Source organism: Tetrao urogallus (genome assembly GCF_951394365.1).
Source record: "Tetrao urogallus genome assembly, chromosome: 12".
Taxonomy (NCBI): Eukaryota; Metazoa; Chordata; class Aves; order Galliformes; family Phasianidae; genus Tetrao; species Tetrao urogallus.
The window spans coordinates 9,893,886-9,918,797 of NC_136825.1; the positions used below are offsets into that span (position 1 = coordinate 9,893,886).

At 37.9% G+C, this 24,912-nt stretch overlaps 2 protein-coding genes across 2 annotated transcripts; both read right to left on the minus strand.

Moving 5' to 3' along the window:
• Positions 1-414: 414 nt before the first annotated feature.
• On the minus strand, positions 415-9,914 carry WDR88 (WD repeat domain 88; the record flags this gene model as incomplete). The annotated part of the gene is made up of 11 exons (XM_079541277.1): positions 415-552; positions 910-1,002; positions 1,418-1,486; positions 3,188-3,270; positions 3,830-4,014; positions 6,025-6,154; positions 6,395-6,533; positions 7,028-7,091; positions 8,458-8,543; positions 9,112-9,222; positions 9,801-9,914. The coding sequence occupies 11 exons, from the start codon at positions 9,912-9,914 to the stop codon at positions 415-417; spliced, it is 1,212 nt and encodes a 403-aa protein (XP_079397403.1).
• Positions 9,915-11,302: 1,388 nt separating this feature from the next.
• Positions 11,303-24,227, minus strand: GPATCH1 (G-patch domain containing 1; the record flags this gene model as incomplete). Its single annotated transcript, XM_079541246.1, has 20 exons — positions 11,303-11,324; positions 12,508-12,653; positions 13,192-13,316; positions 13,762-13,872; positions 14,207-14,414; positions 15,131-15,300; positions 15,660-15,793; positions 16,060-16,187; positions 16,457-16,638; positions 17,010-17,300; positions 17,648-17,852; positions 18,826-18,905; positions 19,540-19,687; positions 20,498-20,743; positions 21,078-21,136; positions 21,325-21,422; positions 21,766-21,926; positions 22,346-22,431; positions 22,726-22,860; positions 24,155-24,227. 20 exons carry the CDS (start codon positions 24,225-24,227, stop codon positions 11,303-11,305), a joined length of 2,808 nt encoding a protein of 935 aa, XP_079397372.1.
• Between the last annotated feature and the right edge of the window lie 685 nt (positions 24,228-24,912).

Here is a 24,912-nt window from a genome sequence, read left to right on the forward strand (position 1 = left end):
GAAGCATAGAATCACAGAATTGTCTGAGTTGGAACGGACCCTTAAAGGCCATCTGGTCCAACTCCCCTGCAGTGCCCAGGGACACCTACAGCTCCATCGGATGCTCAGAGCCTGGGTGTATCCAGGGATGTGGCATTCACCAGCACTCTGGGCAAGCTGTTCTAGTGCTTTACTACCCTTATCATAATCTTTCTTCCTTATATCCAGTCTAAATCTCTCCTCTCTTAGTTGGAAACCATTTGCCCTTGTCCTGTCACAACAGACCCTGCTTAGCAGCGTAGTTTATCATTCTTGATACAGAACACTGTAGCAGAACAAGATTAAATGTTCAGCTTTATATGTGCAGTACATGAAGGTGTACAGATATTACATTTATACTTACATATGTTAACATTCAAAGACTGTCATACGAATTTAAAGATCAGGAGGGATGGAAGGTGGCAATGGCAAAATACTTCTTGCTGGAGAAGACAGACGACAGAATACACACTTGGATATCACTTCAAAGCCACCATGCTGCAGGCTTAAGAAAGGTCTTTCACATTCTTCACACTGGTATAAATACAATAAAAATGGTAGTTCAGCCACACACATGAAGTTTACTCCATTTCTATTAGACTCTATACAGCATTAATTTCAAATTCAATAGAAAATATTTACAGAAAAGTTAATGGCATATTTTACTGTTTGATGCACCTTTGCACATGAATTGGTGTCCTTATCACAACCACTTTTAAAAGAGAATTGTTACTACTACATTCTACTCCCCCCAAAAAGATGTGCATATCTTCACAAAGAAAGAACAATCCATTAGTGCTTTCAGCTAGCAAAACTCAAGCTTTCCTTTAAAATTCAGGTTTTGTTTCTGAATAAAATACAAAGTGTGGTTAGAAAATAAAATAATATAACCTGAGCAATTTTTGAGCCTTTTTCTTTTCTGCTTTCTATCACTGAATGTATGCGATCCATCCTTTCAATATTCCACAGTCTCAAAGTAGAATCCTGAGAAACAAAGGCAATCATTTTTATATGTTTGTGTATCACCAAAACACTGATTTACATAATTTCCAAGAAGATGAGCTCTTATTTCTTCAGATAAGTCTCTCAACAGGAGAGTGCTAAACTCTCTCACCTTTAAGAATCACCTGTCTCACGTTTAAGCATATCTTTGGAAACAACCTGTAGCAATCTTAAAACTGCATGGACGTTTTAAGATAACAAAAATAAACATAGTCATCAAATTATTTTTAAGATTTTCTATAATTACTTGATGTAGATACTGATTAGAACACAGAAGTTTTGTGAGCAATTGAATTATTTTTAAATGTCGTCAAACAAAACCTGACACGAAGGGATGAAATCTTCACATCCACTTCTAATTTAGCTCTTGAAATCGCTTGAGGAAAGTGGTGATCACCTTTGAGGCTGAAAGAATCCACTTCTTGTCTTCACTAATTGCAACATCTGTCACCCAGTCCCAATGGCCCTACAGTAAAGCAAAATCTAACTTTAAGCCAAAAAAAAAAAAAAGCACATAGTTAATTTTCTAATAATAAAAATTACTGTCGGTACTATGCACTCATTTTGAAATGCAAAAGGAAAATTGTTATCTACGCTCTTCATGGTCAGCCAGAAAAAGGCATTGCTAGAAAGCTCATGTTTTCTCACGTGTACCTGAGAGCAGTTGCTGTTACAAGCCGTGGGAGGCAGCCCACTGGTAGCAGCAGCCAGGGGCAGTGCATCTGTCAGTTACCATGAAGGTAAGCTCCACTGAAAGACTTCTTTTCTACTTTTTAAACAGCTTATTAAAGAACTGTAAGGAGAAAGAGCTGATTCCTAATACTAATTACTTCAATAAATAAACAAATAAATAAACAAATAAATAAAAAGAGGCTGCTTAGCATGCAATAACAGAGGAAAGAGCTCTGGGAACAGACAGCAGCTTCCCCCCATTTAAAGGCCGGGAACCCAATGCTGAAAACAGGCCAGGTCTAGCAGCTGTATCAGATACCCTCCTTCTGACAACAGCAGCACTGCTGATCTCCAGTGAACAACACTGAGCTGGCATAAGAACAGAGGCAGGTTGAAGTCTAAAATGACGTGCTTACTCCAGTGATGTAGGCTGTATAAACATATATGGAATCAACAGATAAAATCCCTAAGGTTTAGGGATCTAAAGCCCCTATCTGCCTAAGGGCAGATATGGTGTCATTTTTATGATTAACACCACATTCAATAAATTAATAAATAAATTAAAAGACAAACAATTGTGTATTTTCCAAGCACAGAGAAAAAGCTAAATATGCATATATAAAACTTAAGTAGTTTTTTTACAGCAGAATCTTTAAAATGTTTTTAAATTTAGTCATGAGCAAGGAACAGGAATTCTCCATAGCTACAAAGACATTAACATTTAAACAGATGCCTTTGTGTTTAATGGGAAACTGAGTTACTTACAGCGATTGCTGTGAACTGGGATATCTGCAGTAATTGCATCTTGCAAAGCACCAGTGGAGAACATGTGCTGCTGTTGTTCAAAAGGTTTAACCTGTACAGTTCCAATTCAGGAGGGTTTGTAAGCCTACATGTAAGGCAACCAGCATGAGGCACAAGCTTATAAACTCCCCCAAATAGAGATACTATCTTGAACGCAGACGACAGTGGAAAGTTATTTTTGAGCTCAAAAGGCTTTGAAGGAAAGCTTTATTTTCTGACACATTCCAGGTGGGCTTTTTCATGAACGTTTTAGCTAAGCCTTCAGTACTGCATGCAGTAATTCAGAAAGAAAGAAAAAAAAAAGTCCACTGAAATCAGATTTGCAGAGGACAGGAAAAGAACCAAGGTTGCAAATCTGTACTCTGACATAATTGCCTGACTTCTGTGAAATTAACATTTGCAAAATGGGCACACAAAGTTATGAACAGTTTTAAGTATGCCATAAAATCATATCCCATAGTTAGCTGGAGTCTCATGTTTATAACTGACCTGACAGAGGTAGTATCTTCCTGACTGACTGTGTATGAATATATTGTTCTAACCAATTACATCACACAAATTCAGTATGTTTTGCTGCCTGTATCTGGAAAGGATGGGCAAGGATACTGTGTAACAACAAATACAATGCTTTTAAAGGAGCACACACTTTACAGCTTCTCATCAAACTACTGACAAAATAAAACCGCAGTACCTTTAAGCTTAACTTCTTATATCCTGCATCTGTTTCCCATATGGTTATAGCGTTGTCATATCCACCAGACACTACAAGTGATGCTGAAATATGAAATCAGAATATTTACTGTATATTTGCTTTGACACACAGACTAATAAGAGACTCCTTCTAGCACTGTGTCAGACTTGGTTAATAACATGTAATTAATGAGCTATTAGTCATGCTTTGACAAGATGCTAGAAGTTCCTTTTGGCTATTTGTTGCTAACGTTCTTGATTTTATAAATAGTAAGCATAACTTGGCATAATAGTAATGTAACAGTAAACAGTAATAGTAAATATAGTAATAGTAGTGAAGAAGTGAAGCTGCAAAAGGGAACAGCTAATTAGACCAATATGTAGAGAAACTCATATCAGCCCATGCCAGTGAAGAGAATCTGTTCCAGTACAATGGCAGTTTGCAATAATACAAATTTCATGCCTGTAGAGGGGCTGTGGTCATCAACTTCAGTTTACATGGAGATCATTTTCTTGAAATTAAATATGCTATCTTGGAAATGACAAATTTCTTACGCGATTGGAGTGGTCGCTTGTGGCTCACCTGCCATGTCACGTACACAGATATTGAGTTATATCGTGTGCTGGTATCAAGATAACTCACCATCTTGGCTAAAGCAACAGGAACTAACAGAACCCTCATGTCCCTGGTTCAAGGTAACAGGTCCACGACTCCGAAATTCTCCTGTCTTTACATCCCATATTTTTAAGCTCCTGTCCCAGGATGCTGTGCATAAGTATCGACCATCAGATGTAAAGCAACAATCTGAGATAGCATTGCTGTGTCCCCTGAAACATGAAAACACCCCAACAGAGGTTTTGTAAGCATTATCAAACTCTCAGAGAGCCTCCTGTGGCACTGAGCACTCTCTCCATCCAGTAGAGCATCATAAGCACATTCTGAATGTTAACTGTATGGATAGTTCTGTAAAGCCCCTGGAGCTGCTCACAGCCCTGCAGCCTGCATGGGTTTGGGCTCCTTGCAGAGTGAGCCATTGGCCAGAATGAACCCAAGCAGTGAGCGAGCGATGACATTGCTTTGCAGCTACAGAACAACCACACTTCTTTAAAAGCAAGTTACCAAAAAAAGTCCAAAAAAATGTGAATTTGTATTCTAATACTCAGAGGAAAGAGATGAATCAATTTATATTAAAGTCTATAAAAGGAATCTGGAAGCTCTGGAACAGGTTGAAAACTTTGGGGCTTCATGCAGTCTGCACCAGGGGAGGGATCCCAAGCCTCTCTTACAGGAAACAAGGCTGTCGTCACTGTGATTTAAAAGAAATATTATTACAATGCTCCAGATTGAATTTCCCATCCAAACTAACTCCTAATTCCTCATCAGACCATTTTATTACTGTTTAAAGGCACTCTCTGTTTACTGTTGTTATAATTCAAAGCTAAATTTGTTGAGTTTATTAAAAGCTATTGCTATTTTAACAGCTCACTTGATATCTATCATATAATTTATTCTTAAAAATGATAACAATGCCCAACATTGACCTAATTTTTAAATGTTAAATGTTTTAAATGCTTATTTCAGCGAGAGATGTAAGGGTTTAGCACAGGGAGCTGTAGGAGCTCACTGGAGCACATCTGCTGGTACTGGGCATGACACTGTCCAAAAGTAATGCCTGTTATGGTATCAGCCCACATCAGTGGTAGAGATTGGTGGTATGGCATCACCACAGAGACTGAATCTTCCCACCGATATTGTTGCTGTGTGACAGATGCCAGCAGAGGGACAGTCTGACAAAATGGCATTTTACATGGAAATGCACATGTAGCAGAGGCATGCCATTGAATTCCTCCATGTGGAAAAAATGGCACCCATTGGCACTCATTGGCACTTGCTGAACATTGGTGGAGACCAAACAGGGGGTGTGAGCACGGTGATGCAGTGCATGGTGCATCCCAGCAGTGGTAACAGTGACAGTGGGTCACCTCCACTGGTGCAGGCTCTTGTTCATTGCTGGTGAAAATGCACATCTGATGATGGTGCCTATGCTGCAAAATAGCACTTTGTAGCTGAAAAATGATAAATTTATTTTAAAATACATAAATATATAACAATTTTAAATAACCAGTGTTCTTGTGCTCTTTTGTTACAGTTTCCATGGAATTAAATAGGAGGGATTACTTTTGCAGCAAGAAATCACCTGGAAAACCTGTACCTGAACTCAGAGTGACCACAATTGGTTCACTGTGAAAATATAAGTACATGCTGAGCTGGGGTCCAGAGCATCTGTCCTAGATCCAGTCCTGATTCATACTGCCATTAACAACATAGATAATGAGATAATGAGAGATGAAAAGAAGCCAAAGAGGGAAGCCAAAGATGGCCCTCAATTATACAGGAAAAATAATTAAAATTCAAGATGACCATTGTGTTTCTTCTCTTTCATTATATAATATTTTTAAAGACTTCTTTTTTCTACGTAATATTTTATCTTCTCACTTGTCAATGATTATAAATTCTTCCTAATTAGTAGGAATTACACCAGTAAGTTTGTACTTCAGCATTATACTGCATATGCTTCTTCCAGTGTATTTAAAAGAACCTAGGAGCTCTAAAAACTAGCACAAAAACGCTGACAAAATGCAACTTTTCAATAATTTACAGCGGGAAGCTTGAGTGGAAATTTTCATTCATGCATTCCACATATATCACATATAACTTAATTCAGTTCAACAATTACAGTTCATTTTCTCCAGTACAAATCTTACCATAACTCTCACTGATAATTGTCAAGGATGCAAACAATACCACGCATAATTAACTACAGTATTATTTCTTACTCTTTAATTGTAATTGAGGTGGATCGAGCTACCATATCCCACAGCTTTATAGTCTTATCGTATGATACTGAAGTCACCCTCTGATTATCAGGATCAAAACAGCATCTTGTGATTGTACTCCTGTGATGACCTATGGAAAACACACCAAGAGGAACTATTGCAAAGCTGCTTCCCAGCTTTGAATCATTAGCTCTCCATCTCAGTGCACAAGTCTGAAAGGCAGAACTACCCACAGCAGCTGTGTGCCAGTCTATCTGCAAAACACAGACATTTATGAAGGAAGGGCATCTGAGCAGAGTTCATTGCTATTATTAAGAAATACAAGAAATCAAGAACCGAATAAACAAAATTTAAAAGTCATAAATCTTACCTTGGACACATACCACCTCTGTTGCACTTACTGCATCAAAAACAGATATGGCATTGCCTTTATCTGAGCCAGATACCACATATTTGCCATCATGGGAAATATTACATGAAGTTACGATGCCTTCATGTTCTATTGTCCACTAAAAAGAAAAGAAAGGCTTTTGGAAACACGCTTGAGGGTTTGAGATAAGAGTCTTTAACAGCACTTGCTTTAATCTGTAAGTAGGCTCAGAAGAAAGGAGTTTGGTATTACTTTATTTCAGCAAAAGGTGATAGAAGTATTTATATCCAATTCTATCTTTAAAATAGTAGTAAGTTTAAAATTAGACAGGGATACCCCGTTCAAATCCTAAAATGTTAATTCAATCAGTCTAACATATCCTCTGAGACAGATTATTACTATTACAGCCATTTTTATCTGAAATAACTGAGACATCTTCATCATCAAGGGACTTACTGTGATCAAACAATTAATCAGACCAAAACCTAGACTAAAAATCAAGCCTGCCTACCCTGACTGTAGTGCATTGAGCAAAGAATGCTTTTGGTTTTTTTGTTCTTTGTCAATAACTAAGGAATGCATCTGAATTTTACAGTTACACTTTCTTGAGGATGCACTCAAAAGGATACATACAAGCACTTTTCCTGTTTCCATATCCCAGGTCTTGACAGTATTATCATAGGATGATGTCACCATCCTAAAAATGACCATGAAAACAGCATTCAGTGCTCTCACTCAAGAGAAGACATTTGAAAATAAATGCTAACTTTTAATTCTGACAATGATTTGACATCCTCACACTCATTACTTTAAAAAAGATTTGTAAGCACTGCAGCAAAAATTGCCTTTTGCAGTTTAAAATATGTAATTATTTATATTTCAGATATAAACTACAATAAAAATGTCACGTATGCAATTTTCAGACACTGCTCTGCACAAACACAAACCCACATTACACAACAAAGCTAACTGATGACAAGTGGCAGGTTTCCATGAATGAGGAGGTCACCACCAAGTTTGCTTTCACATTGTTTTATTAGAATATTTCCAAATATCTAAAAAGTAGCATTTATATGGGCAAATGTTTTTAGTCCCATTGTGGCTTTTTCAGTTTTTAATCAAGTTCACAAAAGGTCACTTTCACAAATTTTGCCCAGGAAGCTTCATGCAAACTAAAAATAAATTCTCAAACCTTCTATTCTTCTCATTATGCACACGTTTCCTTCACTTGCATGATCTCTGCTCCTAAATGGAAGCACTTAGCACAAGAGATAACAAGAAGATAATGAACTGGTGGCATTTTTGGTTGGGAGGCAGCAGGCAGAATGGCACATACGCAATCCCATGGTCAAAAGGAGATTAGACAACTCTTTAATTTGATAAAAATTGATTTAAACTACACATTAATGATAAAACGTAGCAGAAATAATAACCCTGGTGGCAACGTATGACCTACTCAATCAAATGTTAATGCATGCTGCAGTTGTTTTAATTATTATAGCCAGAGATTGACACTAGGTAAGATGCATTTCTTCTTAAATTGACATTACAGGCTTAATGGAAAGCATATAGATTATTAATAAACAATACAGAACTTTTATGACCATATAAATCTCACTGACAGATGAACCCCTGTGCTTCAATGTTGCTCTTCCATGCAATACCTGTTTACACACTCCTTTCAGAACACAAGCCACAGACTTCCAGCCACAAATAACTCACAAGCAGCAAATTCCTTTGCCCTGCAAAGGTCATGACTTGGACTATTCCTTCAGTGGCCACCAAATGAAAACCAAAAGACTTCCACGAACTGTAGGTGAAATCAACTGGAGATGAAGGAGTCTGGCAGTGAACAGGCTGCCAGACAAAGACAAAGGAATAATGAACAGAAAATGAAGCAAAAGAAGTTTCACTTTGATGAAATAGAAAACCATAGGAACAACTGAAGAAGTAACTGATCTGTTTCAAATTTGTCTGATGTTTTCCAATGTGTGCAATCACATTTAACCTTGAAAAATCACATTGTCCCTTTTTTAAAATAAATTGTGATAGAAAATAGTCACCTTCTATCGTCAGGACTCAAGTTGCATTCAGAAACTGGGGCTGTGTGTTCTTCAAAAATTTGAACAGGAAATCCTTCGGCAACATCCTTGAATAAATCCAGAAGAGTTTGATTGGGAAGTGCTTTTTTTGTGAAAAAATACACAGCACCACAAAACCAAAGCAAAACAAAGCTTGTGAAATAATGTTAGCCTTACGTGTGTGCCTTACATGTTTTATCTAATCTAGAAATACAAATGAAAACTTATTTCTGTGTATTCTAAATTCAATTGTGAATGTTGTGTTCAAATAACGAACAGCCAATCTCATCAGTACTGCCCACCCAAGTGTTGCCTCATGTTTCACGAGCGTGCCTCCACACCAGCCTGGTCCAGGCACTGGTGCCAGGACTTTTTGTTGTTTGTACAAAAACAACCAGAGATCCATTGTTGGGCTCCTGTGTACTGCAGTGATACAGATGAAGACTAATACTGCAAAGAGCCCAAGATCCATCACACTGACCAACATTTCACTCCTTGCTCATTTGTACTCTGCCATCTTCCTCTGTGAGGAACTTCAGATTCTTTACAAAATATTCCACCTATCAGCAGTCAAATCATATTAAGACATCACCATAACAGATTTTTTTTTAATTTGCTGTTGTGTTCACAACATACCCAGAGCTTCACTGTTCTGTCATAAGAGCATGAAAGTACTTTTGAGTCTTCACAGCAAAAATGGCAGGAACTCACAGTATCGCCGTGCCCTCTTAGAATTTTAAATTGAATCTGTAAGCAAACAGAGCAAAGTTTAGGAAATCTTCTACTGGCAACCCTTGGGGCAGCCACTTCCACGCAGCGGAGCACGATGCAGCAGCAGAGCTCTGTATGGAGAGGTCAGTCCTGATCTGGCACTGGGCTGCAGCTGCTCGAGATGGTCACCGCCTGGCGGAGAAAAGAAGGTCGGTGGATTTGATTCTTATTTTCTGGAGAGAAAGGGCAGGGTTGTTTCCTTTTGTTTATTTTTCCCAGTTTCTCTCAAGCAAAGCAATATTTATTTTTAAATCTCAAAAGTCTCTCTCAAGTCTTTCAAAAACCTTTCTGTGTGTCGGTGATTCTGGCCCATGGAGAGGCAGTGCCAAAGGCCTTAGGGCTGTGCTGTTTAGCCACGACCACCACGAGTTGTGTGAAGCACTCTGAGAAAGCCTTTCTTCAGTCACTGAGCGCCCACCACAAGCCTGTGTGAACTAAGCCACCAAAAAGCCCAGCTGCCCCAAGCGTTGGTGCTGAGCTTTCAGAAGCCCTGACCAGCATTCCGCCAGCGCTCCCTTCCTCCCAATAGCCCCAACTTCCCTTTCCCAGCCCACCTCTGCCATTTGCTCCTGGTCCCCCCCGAGCCCCTCAGCCGGGGACATCTCGGGCTGGGGCTCAGGCAGTGGCTCTATGGCCAAGGGGTCCCCACGGCTGCCCCCCGCCGCCATGCTGCCCTCTCAGCCTCAGGCTGCGCAGTGGCGGGAATGCAGCCCTGAGGCCTGGCTGCACAGCGTGGGTTTGCTCTGTCACAGCTGTGCTGGTGCAACGCAGGGTCTGTTTTATATCTTCCTTGCAGCGGAGGCAACCTCAACGCCTCAGATGTTTTTTCTCCCCTCCCCAGGTGTTCTTGTTGGCTTTATTTTAAAAACCATGCATTCTGCAATTCACCACACAACGGTTAACCACCTTGCTCTAATCAAGAGCTGCTGTAAAGCTACAGATACCTAAAGACACACCTGAAGTCAGACACGGAAGAACTACTACCTACAATAGAGGATTTCAGTGAAGGTTTTTGTCCGTAAGTTTAAACAAGGTTGTTCTTGAGCCCTTGTGCACCTGGGAGCTGAGAGGCTGCAGGTCTACTTAACAGCTTGCTGGGTCGTAGCTTACATTAATACTGCAAGTTGTACTTCATAAGTACTTTCTAAATGTACCGCATGAAATAAAAGTAGTGTTTTCATTGTGAATACATGTAATAGCTGAATAATGCAGTTTATAATTATAGTACTAATGTATTAAAGCTAATACTGCCTTTATTTCTGTAAAACTGACAGCTTATTGGTTTAGGTCTGCTATGACAAATGCTATACGTACTTGGGAGATGTTCCAACTCCAGTTACAGCCAGATGCTGGGAAAATGCAACCTTTCTGCATTAGAAAGGTTAGAAGAAATAAAAAACACACACAATACATATTTTACATTACTTCAGTTTTTAAGTCCCTAACTTAATTCTGACAAACATTTGCCCTTCAGAGTGAAGGGAAGAAAGAACAGTTGGAAAAGACCTTCGGAAAGACCTGATCTCTTCAGGGCTAACCAAAGTTTTAGGCATACTATTGAGGGCACTGTCTCTGAAACACTGGCAGACACAGGGAACCAGCCACCTCACTAGGTGCTGACTGTGTCTGACCACCCTTGCGGCAAATAAATTTTTCCTAATGCCTTATGTAAACCTCCCCAGAACTTCTTGCCATTCCCATACTTCTTAAGAGATTGAAGTTTTAGAGGTCTGAGGTTATGACTTGCTGTACAAAAAATGATTTGTAATACTTGGTTTATTAAAATATCTTGCTTCATATTAATTAAAACAGAACCTGCAGTATTTAATATTATGTTACACAGAAGAGGTCTTTTTCAACATTCCATAATCATTACATTTTAAACATATGAAACATCACAAAATAAACATATAAACATTTACTTTCAAACAAATTCAATATGAATACGTTATCTACAATGCTTCAAAGCATATATACAAGACTGATCTACCATCACGGAGGAGATCAAAAATTTGAGATCTAAAAGCCACACACAGCAATGAAGAAAGATGCCTCTTCAATACTGAAGTTGTTTCAATCTAAAAGAAAGAAAGAAAAGGAGGATAAACTAAATAGTCATATACATCATTAAGAATATTTAATTACTTGAGAAGTTAAACCTTAAATTAAGAAAGATCAATGACTTTGGATAGAAGCACTTTATCTCAGTGCTCAGCAAATACAAACACTTTCAAATTATCAGCTTGTACAATGAAGTCAAACTATTCTGTGTAAAATACACTCAGACACATTTTGGCTATCTACATAATCAAAAATAACACCTTGTTTTTTAATACAAAAAGACAAACACATAACTGAAGCTCAGCTCCAAAAAAATGAAAGACAGACTCCTTAGGAATCCTGACTTTTCCTGTTGGTACATTTCCACTCCACAAAATAGCTAGATGACAGTAATTTTGCCAGAACAGCTGGATGCAATACCTCAACCAACACATTCAGACCTCTCTGCCTGCTAATAGGAGGCTCAGCATAATTCAATGCAGTGACAGTTCCACATGAAATGACAGAGGCTTAAGATGACTATGATCTCAACCCGATGCAGTTAGTTTTAATTGCATTTCAAGTGTGGAGCAGAACAAAGTTTCAAACTGTTTTTTTCTTATTTTCACATCCCAGGTAGCACTGTGTTCAAGTCTCTCTGTATTCTCTATTTATATAAATAAACAACAGTTTAGATTTAGCAGAAACACACATGAAGAGCATCATTCTCCTTGCTTCACTGCTCCTTGCTGAAGTGCAGAATCATCCCAAGTATCAAAGCCATACAGTGAATCTGTCTGGTCTCTTGGTGATTATCAACAAAATAAAGCTGACTTAAAACATTCTGGAGCAGACAACATTGCTTCCAACATTTCCAAGTAAAGACTGTAGACAAAGTCACGGAAATATGACTCACCATCTGCACTTCTTTAATTTTTAATTCCTTCAAAATATCATTCATCTGTAACCATAAACCCCATCTGTAACCATAAACTGTGTTAACTAGCACAGAGCTGTATTTAGAGCCTTTTATCTCTAGAGGCTTAAGACACTTGCAACATTTCCTCCCTTCATTAAACAAACTAACAGGCTTTATAAACATAGAGAGACCTGCTGATCCATATTTGCTATGAATAAGTTTACTGAACTGCAAACTCCTATGTTGAGGTTTCAGTTATATACTGCAAAATTCACAAGTATTTCAGTCAACTTTCTATTTACCTTCTCAGAAGTTCTTTAGGTGACAGGTTTGTGGAATCTATATCACTAAGGCTATCACTACTGTCTGTAGTATCTGAGCTGCTGTCCTTTTCTGACTTTTTATTCTTGTGTTTTCCTTTGGTTTTGTGTTTCCTGTGTTTCTTTTTCTGTAAAAAGAAAAACAATTCATTCTACTACAATTTTCATTTTGAAAGAGCTGGTTTCTTCTGAAAGGCACTAACAACAAAAAAGCAAACATCCCTAAAAGTCAATTTCATTGCAGACTCCACATTCAATTGAAACACTCAACAATGACTTCTTTTTGGCACTATCTAGCCTGAGCTAAAAATTAAAAATAAATGCCAAAACTACTCATCTCTTTCCAACTCTTAAACCTCATCAAAATAGATGTTTGATTAGTAGTTTATATAGAAGTTGTGAATTATACACAGCTCTCAGAATATGCCTGACATCTTCAGCATAAAACATAATGTTTAATGTCTGTACTCACATTGTACAAATGGGAAAAGCAGCACCCTAGCTAAATAATGTCCTGTTTTCAAATTCTAGTCTGAGATCACCTGAGAAACCTCAGTTGTTCCAGTTCAGACACATTTGATTCATTTTCTACAGCATGGCATAAATCACAAGAAAATTTGATTGGTAGATCAAAAAACCAATAAACCAATTATTTTAATTAAATACCTTTTCCTTTTTATGCTTGTGATCCCTCTTAGTCTTGTGTTTCTCTCTGCTCTTTTTATGTTTTTCTTTCCTGCTAGGCCCTGGAGAAATTGCTGGCACCACTGTTTCTTGTTGCCATGTAGAGCCTAAAGTACAAAGCAAATGCAGAAACAAAAATACAAATACAAACAATAATGAAAAGGTCATTTTAATATTTAAATTCTGTATTAATTTAATATGCTAATTTAAAAAAAGCTTTCAAACAGGTGTGAAATGTGTAAACTCCTAACTGCAATGTTCCCACTGTAACTAAACACCTTTTCAATCTGTTAATAAGGAAATTGTAATGCTCATCCTGTATCTCCATTACAGTTCATAAACCCTGCCTCTGTGGAACTACACCAAAGCAAGCACAGGCAAAAAGATTCCTGCTAGTCCCTCACAGCTTGGTAACAAAGCGTGTGGACACATCTGACACAGCACAGGCACTTAAGAGGCAAGGCACTGCTTCACAAACATTTACTGAAGATGTATGTATGATATTTCTCTTTAACGTGTAGAATTCATATGCTACAAGTCTACAGAACCTACCAGAAGAAAAAGACGGAGGCAACTTCGGTCCAAACTCCTCCGCATTATTCTGTTCCTGCTTCGAAGAAGGCAATGAAGAAACACCAGGCTCAGCTTTAACAGTCACAGTGTCTATGAAAAAAACAAAAAACTCATTTATTTGAAAGGAAATACTTCTTTCAAGAATTAGCAGAGAAAGTTAAAGCAAATTGATCAGCATCCTTTATCTCTGTGGACTGCCTGAGCCAACTGCATAGCTGACATCCTGAATGATTTCCACGTATTGCCTCTACTTGTTTTTGTTTGTTTGCTTTGTGTTTTCTTTTCTTTTTTCTTTTTTTCTAACCAAAATAGACCTATTATACAAGTTAGTTCAGAATATAGCACTGTCCTAGCAGTCCCAGAAGTACTTGATTCATAAAGTTTTACAAGATGCTTATAAAAATAGGCATGCATTAAGAACTACCTTGTATGTTAGATGAAGAACTATCAAGCAGACCAGCTTGTCCAGTGGTTTCTGAATCTACTACTGAAGTAGAAGGCTGCTGTTCTTCATCACTCTCTTCCTCAGAGGAAGATTTTTCATCTGAGGAACTCACAAAGATGGCCTTAAATAAGTCCATGGACGGTCTGCTTTCTTCTTCCTGTTCCTGATCCTTATTCTCATTATCTACCTGCAAAGCAGTGTAACAAACTACATTTAGACACCTAAAGAAACTAAAAATCCCTCTCTGATCAGTTAAGCAATATAATAATTTCAAATATGCTGGGATGTATTGACTGAACAATCAAACATCACATAACATAAGCTTCATCACAACAACAAAGACATCACAAACACGTAAGTTTACAATCTTAGTAATTCTTAGTTCAATCCACTGGAGCACTGCTAAGCTCAGTTTCCTGTAACGAGTACTGAAATTCGTGTTCCATGCACAATTGAAAGCAGATTCCAAATTATTATAAATTCTAATTCATTACTTCAAACTTTACTTACACACCAGAGTAAATTTATTAAAAAGGAAAACATTACCTGTCTCTACAAAGTATGCATCCTCCTCCTCAAAGCAGAAGACACATATATATCCTGTGCCTGTGAGCAAAGTGGATGCACTGAACTTAACTCCCAGACTGTGAGTGACATTTTATCTATCCCTAAGCTGTTACTTCAAGTATAGCCATACTTACTATCCTTGTAAACTGTGGAAGTTTCACATCTCAGATTTATAACCTCAAAATTTTTCCAAAAGCAATCTCACTTTCTTTTTCCTTACCCTGAGTTGGCCCTTTGGCAAACTAATTTTTATTAAACCAATTCATACAGTACACAACATTATTTCCAAGGTTCACAGTCATTCTCCTTTATATTCCAACACCACTAAAAACCCACCTCGCTGGGAAGTGTTTCAGCTGCCTTTGTTCCACTTTCTTCTGTTGTTGGCACTGCTGGCTTCTGCAGAAGATCAGCTTTTGATCTGGCAAGACTAATGAATTCACTGATAGAATCTTTTTTCTCCTTCTCTTTATCTGATACATCCCATCTTGAAGGTTTCTTTGGTTCTAAGAAAGTCCCAAACATTCAAATCACTCACATGTCAAATTCTACTGCATTTCATGACCTACTTGATTTTAATTTAGTCTACTTCTCCAGCCTGATTTGATTTTTCTATCTTTTTAATGAATATCTGACCTACAAAGGTCTCCTAGGTGGAATAAATTAACACCATCTCACTGACTTCAGCTTTTATGTTTGAATGGAATGTATTGGATATATTTTCAATTTTTATACCGGTTTTTCTTTTACGAAAAAAAAATCTCAGATGGATAAATTCATTCTCCGTAACAAAGACAACCATTTTCATTACTTCACAGCTATTTAATTTAAAAAAAACAAACAAACAAACAAAAAACTGACTTACTGCTCACACTGTTATTCTCTTGTTTTCTTTCATTTGTTTCCTGTGTAACAGATGTAGTAGGCTCAGACAGAGTTAAGAAATTAAATACAGAATACTTGTCCCTCTTCACTTTTGGTAAACCAACAATGGAAGACCTGCAGGGAAATATTTTTTTTTTTTTAAAACACTGTTTTCCATGCACAAATTAACTACAACAAGCTACAGTAATACTTAAAATATTATTTTGTCAGAAGCTATTTTACTACGCTTCATAAGGCCAATTAAAACATTAGGAGAGTCTATCATACATCTATTACAATACAAAAAGAAAACATCAAGCCAGATTTTTTCCACATTAATATAAAAACTCAGGATCCCCAAGGAGTGTTCAAAAATTTAAGAATTTAATTCATCATCTTACTCAGGATATGGATCAGGAACATTAAATCTTTTGCACAACAGCTTTTCAGGGTGCCATTCAAACTTGTCTCTTGTGAGTTTGCCAAACATCTTCATCTTCACCGCAGATTCCTTATCATCAATATCATTCTGAAAAAGTCAAACATGGTCTGCTAGATAACTAACAACTTGGTGAATTAACTATTACTGTTGTCATCTTAACATGACAAATAAACATTTCAGCACAGTTTAACAGATCACTGCTTTACATGCATCAAGTCTTTTCAAAGTTTACTTAACAGGCAACAAAGCATTACTGACATAATGACAAAAGAGTTTTAAAGAAAAATACTTTTGTAAAGCAGCATTAAAGTAATAAATGTAGCTTCGAAGTACTGAAGTACTGTGACAACATATACCTCCTGGTCCCGGGGAACTTCAACTTTGTCAGCATCATCTTCATATTTGGCCCGGGTAAACCTGGATGCCAGCGCTGAGTTGGAGGACTTGTAGAACATCGCTGCACGGAAGAATTCCTCTTGTTCTCTCCCTCGTTCCCATTCAGTCATGCTTGGGTCTAAGTAGCGCTCCAACGTATCTGCTGTAAGGTAAAGAAGTAAATACTGAAGGCATGAAACCTTACCTAAGTTTGATGCTTTTCAAGAAAAAGAAAAAAAAAAAAGGCATTCATGAATATTTATTTTAAAGATAGTATTAATCTCAACTGTATTTTTCCTTGACAAGTAGAGAGTTTTTCACAACAGCAAGAATGATTTGCTAAATGCAAGATAGACGTTTTAAACAATTTTACTTGTAATGCTGACTCTTTACTTGTTGCTTTTTAATACTTCATTTCTTTAATAGGTGTTTAAATTCAAAGCTTCATCAAATAATTAAAACATAGAGGAAGCAAAAACAAAAAATACTCTTTCAGAGAAAACCGAAAGTGTCAGGATTTCTCACTTGAGTTACCTTTTTCTCCTTGTTTAAGGCTTTTTACAAAACTTTCATATCTTTTTTGTTTTTCTGGATCTCTTGCAAATGGCTTGAAGTCACTAGAACCAGCATTTGCTAACATTTGTCCCCCCAACAACATTTGCCATTTATGAGAAGCATCGTTTGGGGAGGCTGGCTGGAATCTGCTATTTCGGGGCTGCTGAGGCAACATTTTTGCTTTCATTTGTTGTTCAGATGCTTGTTTTACTTCTTTGAGTCTTTCTCTGTCTTTTTCAGACAGGTATTCCAAAACAGAAGGAGCTGGACCTATGAACCAGAAGTAGAAGTGAGAGATAAGCGAAAAGGAAGAATTAGTTCAACTATTTCTGACACTTCAGTGGAGTAGAAAGTCTGTGTATACACAGAAAATGCTCTTCTGCAACACAATACAATGGCAGAAATAGCAGATGGATACTATTGGTCACTACTTCATCTTTTAGGCTATTTGCACATATTTATATTGCGTCATAATTTTTATTATTGTATATAACAACACAAGTAAAACGTACAAGTAACATTAGAACAATGTTCAAGTCTGGACCAAATTTTTACTGCTATAGGAACAAATTGTGGAGCTAAAGAAGCAGGAAAGGCACAACTGTATGTATCAATACCTTTCAGAACAGTCTCTCCTAGTTGTTCCCTCCTCTGAGACGCATTCAATGCGTGCCTGCCCTGTTGTGCGGCGTCACTCCCCAGTTTTCCAGTTGATTCTTCTAACACCTTTTGCAAATGGCAGTTCTCATTCCCAGCTGCTATTACAGGCCGAAAGTAATGGACTGGTCTGTAATTTCGTGGCAGATGAGGTGGCAGATAAATCTTTACAGAGTAGTGGAAAACAAAACAAAACAACCACAAGAGCGAGATAAAACTTGGTATTAAACTTTTAGAAATGGGATTGAGAAATGTAACCTCAAACTAAAAATTCCTCAATTTACAAGTAACAGCAGAAAGAGATACCGCATTCTTTCAGACTGAATCAGTGAGTGGCACTGTAAAACAAACTTCTGGAACAAATTGTTGTTGTCAGTAAACATTAGTTATGCGAAACAGAAAAACGTGCACATCAAGCAGCAGCAAAAATTAAGCAGTCTTAATATCATTGCTTTGTTTGAGAACAAGTGCTTCTGATTATATTTTTAAAAACAGAAGTCTCATATGATTTGGTCAATTAAACTGTTTGTGTACGTCTGTGCTTAATGTATTTTCCTGTCTTTCATCAGAGTTCTTTCTCTCCATTCTTCATGCAAGCTATGACTTCAAAGATTACCCCTCTGCCTCTTATAGAATGCAATTTTATATACCATACAAATGTTTTTCCTTTCTGCATCAGCAAAAGGACCTTGTCACACAACTCTGATAATCATTCTAATTTATGGAAACACTCATGGCATACAAGATGCAAAGCAAAGAATCAGGTTGATAAACTAGCTTGTCACCAAAAACTATGAAGGAGACGAAGTGTGCAGCCTGATTTTTACAAAAAAATGGACGTTACAGCTGAAAGATGTAAAACCAGATGTACATTTTTATTGTGAAGTTAAATCAAATTATTATTCCAACTTCATGCAAAATAACAGTGAATGCATTTGTTCAAAGTCTGAACATGGGCAAAATTTAAATTTATCCAGTAGTTTGACATTTTTGTTTAGACAGAAATCTTTATTGCTTATTAGAAGTTCCATTTTCAAGAACATAAAAAAGTATCATACCACAGTAAAATCCATAGATTTCACATGTCAATTTTGCTTTGAATGTTATTCTTACTGCAAAAATGTCATTATATGCTTACCTTATTTGGAGCTGATGGCTTTGATGCCAAGGAAAAGCCATCCAAGATTTTGCCTATATATTTCACTTCTGTCTCAGACCCTGCAAAAATAATCACAGAGCTGGTCAATATTCAAAATACACACATTTTGTAAAAACACTTCTTCCTTGAATATTTTACATTTTGCAGAACATTTCATGGAAAGTAATTGAATGTGGCTACGAGGGAGACAACGGCACCGTTACTCGCACGCCTAATATCATAAGTGCAATTAACTGCACACAGCAAACATTAGGAGTTGCTTTAGGAAACACTTAAGTATTCCATGCACTTAAAAGCTTCACTACAAATAGAGCATTATCAAGATAAAGTTTACAAATATTGTCATCTGAAAATAAGCAAGTCTATCTAAAAAAAAATCTATTTACAAGTACTGGGTCATATTTACAGCCATACTTCATAATAATCTCTTTCTTCAATGCAATTGAATACTGTATTTCATGAGCAGCACATATAGTCCCTTCTCAAAATGTAATTTGCACACTTAATCTAAATTGGCATTAGTGGAAAATTAAAATAATTATTTCCAGAATTAGAACACACAGATATTCCAAGAAGTCTAGGATGAAGCTACAGATATCACAGCTAGAAGATAGCAATCTACTAGAAGCTTTTGCAAAGCTGGGTATGTTTTAAATACAAATCACACTAACCCCATAGAACTACAATTCTTACTTTTTTTCGATCTATACTCCTTAGGTGCTGTCCAGCCATACAAGCCATCTCCAGGTTCTTCATCTTTTAGAACCGTATCGTATTTTGACAATGTTTCAGTTGCATAAATATCATCATCTTCCTCCTCTAAAGCTCCTACACCAAAAGCCTACAATATATTTCACACAAAAGCAATGAGAACTCAAAAATGTGAAAATAGCATTTTAAGTCACTTGTTGGAACGCATCTATGTCAGTACCTTACCATCTACAGTATGTAAGATGCCCAATGCATATTGGGAAAAAATGTACTCCACACAAAAAAACAAGTGGTCCCAACTGGGGGATGAGAGGTGTGGGGGAGGAAGCAAAAATATTCTACTTGTTTCAGCTCCTTCAGAAGGATGAACAATAAGCTGGGTCTGTACGAGGCAAGGACAGCAGCCTAATTCTAGTGGTCAGATTTGAGTCTGATTAAATGCAGGTAAAATTACTGAGGGGGAAAAAAGGCATGAAAATTAATGAAGTGTAATTCTCAAAATTATATAAACTGACCAAGCTCTTTCTACATAAGAACTACAAATACAACAGGAGAAAGTAAAACCCCTGACAGATTCAACACCACTGAAAGAATTCAGTAAAATTGAAGAAGAAAAAAAAAAAAAACCTAATATCATATTCAATATCAACTTTCTTTAGTCAAAGTAACACAAGAATTTTCTCAGTTCAATCAGTCAGCCAGCTATTTTCACCCTACTGCCTTTTAAAACACTGACAAAAGAAAACAGTTAAGAGATACAAGGTTTTGTTTAATATGAAGATATGGACAAGTTAAACAACAGGAAGAAGGCAGACTCCTAACCCTGTTTTCAAACCACAGTTATGCTTTCTTACAGTAAGTTTACAATGATTAGGTCCCACTCTCACTACATTTTAGATTTTATCACACTACTAATAAAATACCTGAAACAATATCTTACCTGGCCTGTGATTCCTAGTTTTCTTTGTCTATTGTTTCTCACATCACCGATTAAATTACTTGAATCTTCAGAATCAGCTGCAAACAGATTAAGATGCTCTCTTCCAGATGCACCAAACAAAGCTTGTGAGGGGTCCAAACCCTTATAGCCAAGTCCGTGGACATTCTCTTTTGGAGTCAAATCTACAGGCATTACATCTTTTGGTGCAAACGTCACATTTTCTGGCTGGTATTCATCCTCTTCATCCTTGTACAAAATAAAAGTATGTAAGAACAACAACAAAGTTTTGTATATGTGGCTGTTACAACATCTAGTTAATATGAGACTAGGCAAATCCGAGTTTCTGTAACTATATGTTAAATTATCTATGAACACTTGATCAACTAATAAAAGAATAAATGTAGTTACATTTTCCATAATAAACGCAGTAAATATTTATGAACACTTTAACAAAACTTTAAACTGTGTGTTAAAGTTTAACTTAAAATACTTAAAAATATAAAAAGCTTCTTATAAAGGGTGTTAACACTCAGAAGTTATTTATACATAAGTTAATAAATAACTTGTGTCTGCACAATACCTCGGAACCTTCCGACAGCCCGGGTGGTAATGCACAGCCATATATTTTCACATCAGGGTCTGTAACAGACACAACAGCATCAGTGTTAATTTAAAGTATTTTAAATAAATTAAAATAAAGCTTGCTACTAAATTTCTCTAAGATTAAATAAACAGATTAAATAAAAGGAAGGAATAAGATGAGCTTTCTAATGGGTGTGTGAATGCTAGCTTTCTACAACTGAGTTCAGGCACCTCAGTGAACTTACCAGGCTTCTGCCTACGTGGCTTTCTCTTGACTCGTGGTCCAATTCCTTGTCCTTCTTTCCAGCCCATTTTTCGCAACAGTTCAACCCCAATTGTTATTCTAAGAAGAAACAAAATAAAGCAAAAATAAAAAACTGGAGTCACAATTCCAACATTCCTTGAAATCTAACAGCAAATCAAACCAATTGAAAGTTTACTTTTGTACCATACTTCCAATTAAAATCTGAATGCATCAACGTTTGCATATATGCTGCATCGGTTGTAGGCATGTGCCTGGCACAAGTCTGCACATGCAACAACATCCACAAGGAGGCCTCACTGGAAAGGTAACACTGCAGATCTTGCAGCCTCTTTCATGAGTTACTCTAGTCAATTGCTTCTCTTATCAATGCACTCGTATGCAAAAGGAATTTCTAAGCTAACTTTTATTTAAACCTACTTACTTTGACGGTCCTATTAAATCATCAAATGCACTAGTTCCAGGAATGGCAGCAACTACTCCTGCAATCTGTCTAGCTTTCTCTTTTATTCTGTCCTTAGCTTTGGATGCAAAATCATCTGTGGTTGTAATATCTTTTGGGGCTATCCCAAATTCACTAAGATCCTAGAAAAGACAGGCAAAACAGAAAAATTACATTAGAAAATGTTTTCCTCAAAATACTTACTGTAACAATAAAGGAAAGAAAACAGGGTGCAACCCTTAATTGGCAACATTTTAAGACATTTATATGGTTGATTTCTGTGTAACTTGAATGGTCATACTTAAAACAGCTTTGAAAGTGTTTGGATTTCCTGATAAGAGGAAATGAAAGATAGTGGTTTTTTTTTTTAATATTGAGATTATATGAACTTCCTAAGTGAATCTGTTAAATATCCTATAGAATCCAGAAGTATAACAACATACACATGAAATAATTTTAAGGTTACCACAATTTTTGCTGTTTAAATTCTTTTTTCATGGCCTGAAAAACTTACAATCATGGCAACAACTTCCAAAAGGGATTTATTTCTTTCCAAATTTACCTCTTCATCCATGAAGTCTTCTGGTCCAAGAACAGTTCTGTCTGCTCTCTTCTGCCGAGATGATATAAAAGCTGAGGGCGTCCATCCTTTAAAGAAGGCAAAGTAAGGGACATCTAAAGTAAGGGACTGCAAACTACAACACAGCATCTGAAAACAATTCAAACATTTGAATCTTACACCTAAAGGATACATCAAGAGAACATTCACGTAGCTGCAGTCTGAGAAGCAAAGTTTAAGTATCCCCAAAAATTACGTTCCAATTATTTACATAATAACAAACAGCAGGGGAAAAAATGATTAATAACATTTCTTTTCACTGATGTTTCGCTGACATTACAGTCATCAAGCAACTCCTCCTAGCTGACAGAGAAGTATCTCACCTTCCTTAGTGCCAACAGTGTTAAAGTATCCAGCAGAGAAGCCACCAGTAAATGCTCCATGAAAACGCTGATATCTCCCCTTTGCATCTTTAACAGTCTGCTCTTGAAGAGGAACTGGCTTCTTAATTCGTTCACCTACAAGGAGATAAATCAGAAAGCAAGTCATAACACCACATAAAGAACGGAATCTCTACTTGGTCCAGAAGCCATTTCTTCCCTTGCAATTAAGAACAGGACTGAATAGCACCTATCCTGAAGTAGAAAGCATCAGCATCACTTACTCCCTCTCTACTTTATGTATTTGTGCACGCTGTTGACATACACTGACAGCATAAGCATCAAGTGTTCAAATAGAAAACCTAAATTCTTACCAGTTCTGTGCACGTTCCTTTTTCTACAATCAGACTAATAGATTACCAGTCTGCTTAACAACACTTCTGATCTGTAAACGTTTCCCCTGTTTGTGACAGATACTTCAGAAAGATTTACAAACCACTAGAAAGCTTTAAATACCACCCAGATTCTCCTTAATATTGACAAGTTAACTACGCAACTTTTTTATATAAAGTTTTTATATAAGAGCAAAAAAATCCTACTACTACAAATTTTCAACAGAATCAGTTATTCCACTGACAAAACATAATGCTTGAAACACATTCCATTCATAAAGAGAAACTAGTGAAGCCCACACCGAACCTTCTGAAGGATGAAGGCTTTGTGCTGATAACAAACTCACACACTCACAAGGCCCAATTCTCCTCTCATATAATCTCAGTCAGGCAAGTGACACCATTAAAACCATTTACTAAGAACTGAGGAGTTCCTGCCTTGGCAAAAAATAACGTGTAATACTGCTGTTTCTCTAAGGTCCACCAAAACAGTCACTCCCAGATCCTGTTAAAGAAAGTCCTCTCTTCACACAGCACCTGCTGCTTTCCAGCCCCTGATAGGCAACAAAACCTCTCTTTACCGTCAGGCAGACAGCTCCCAGGCTCCACTGGTTGGCTGTTAGCTTAAGAACGTCCCAGGTGGCACAGAACTCCTGGAACTCCAAACGCAGTCGGAGGTTTTTCCACACGCAAGCTCCCTGCAGCTCGGCCCGCAGCCCGGCAGTAACGTTAGTTAAGAGGTAGAGGCTCTGAGCCCACAGCTGTGCACAGGCGCTCGAGCAACGCTCAGTCTATGCCGCGAATACAAGCGTAGAACACGGCCACGGAACCGCACACGGCTTACAAGTTATGGTAAAGGCCTGAGTAAGGGACAGACTCAGGCCGGGACACGGGCCCTGCGCGGGCAGCACGGCCGCTCCCAGCCCTGGGCCGGGCTGCTTTATTTCGGCAGGCCGCTCCTCCGGGACACCCGGACACCCTCACCACAGCGCGGGCCAAAAAGGCGGAATAGTTCAGGCGAGCTGGCCGGGCTCCCTTACCTTCCTGCAGGGGCTGCAGCGCCGTCCCGTAGTTCACCAGATCCTCCTCGCCGTCGCTAGAGTCCGCCGCCATCTTGCCGCGACGGCGGCTCGCGCGGGACAGCGCGCGGTCACGTGAGTTGCTGGGCCGGCCGCCGCTCAGCGCTGCGCCGCGAGGCCGGCCTTGACCACGCGGGGTCCCCACTGAGCACCAAAAGGAATTTCCCGAGCGGGACGCTGTGTGGAGGCACAGAGGCAGCGCGCTGCGTGGTGACTTTGGCAATTAATACCGCTAAATAAAGGCATACGCTTTGCATTCACACCTCTGTGAGAGGCACCTCACAAGGGAAGCTTTCATTCAACACATTTTGTATCAGAACAAATAAATACCTGCCAGTTATGAACAAACGTTCCAAACCGACGTTCTAATTTTGCGTTCCCCACTATTACCTGCACTCATATGGCAGTTATGATTCATTTGATTTCTCCACCTCCCAGTTTTCTGCCAGACTCAGATTCACTCAACGTTTTATAATTAGAAAAAAAAATTAACACGTTCACACGAAAGATACACGGTGCTTCATCCTGTGAAGTAGCGCCAGGCTCCATTCAGAACTTCTGCCAGCCGAGACCACCAGTTTATTGAATTCCTTCGAACTAAATCACAACACAGCTGTAAGGGACTCACGGATAAGACTTCTTTAAGCTTAGCGGTGCACTCTGTAATCCAGCCTTTGTGTTTGTTTGTACGCACAGAACTGGTTTCTTCCAAAGTGAAA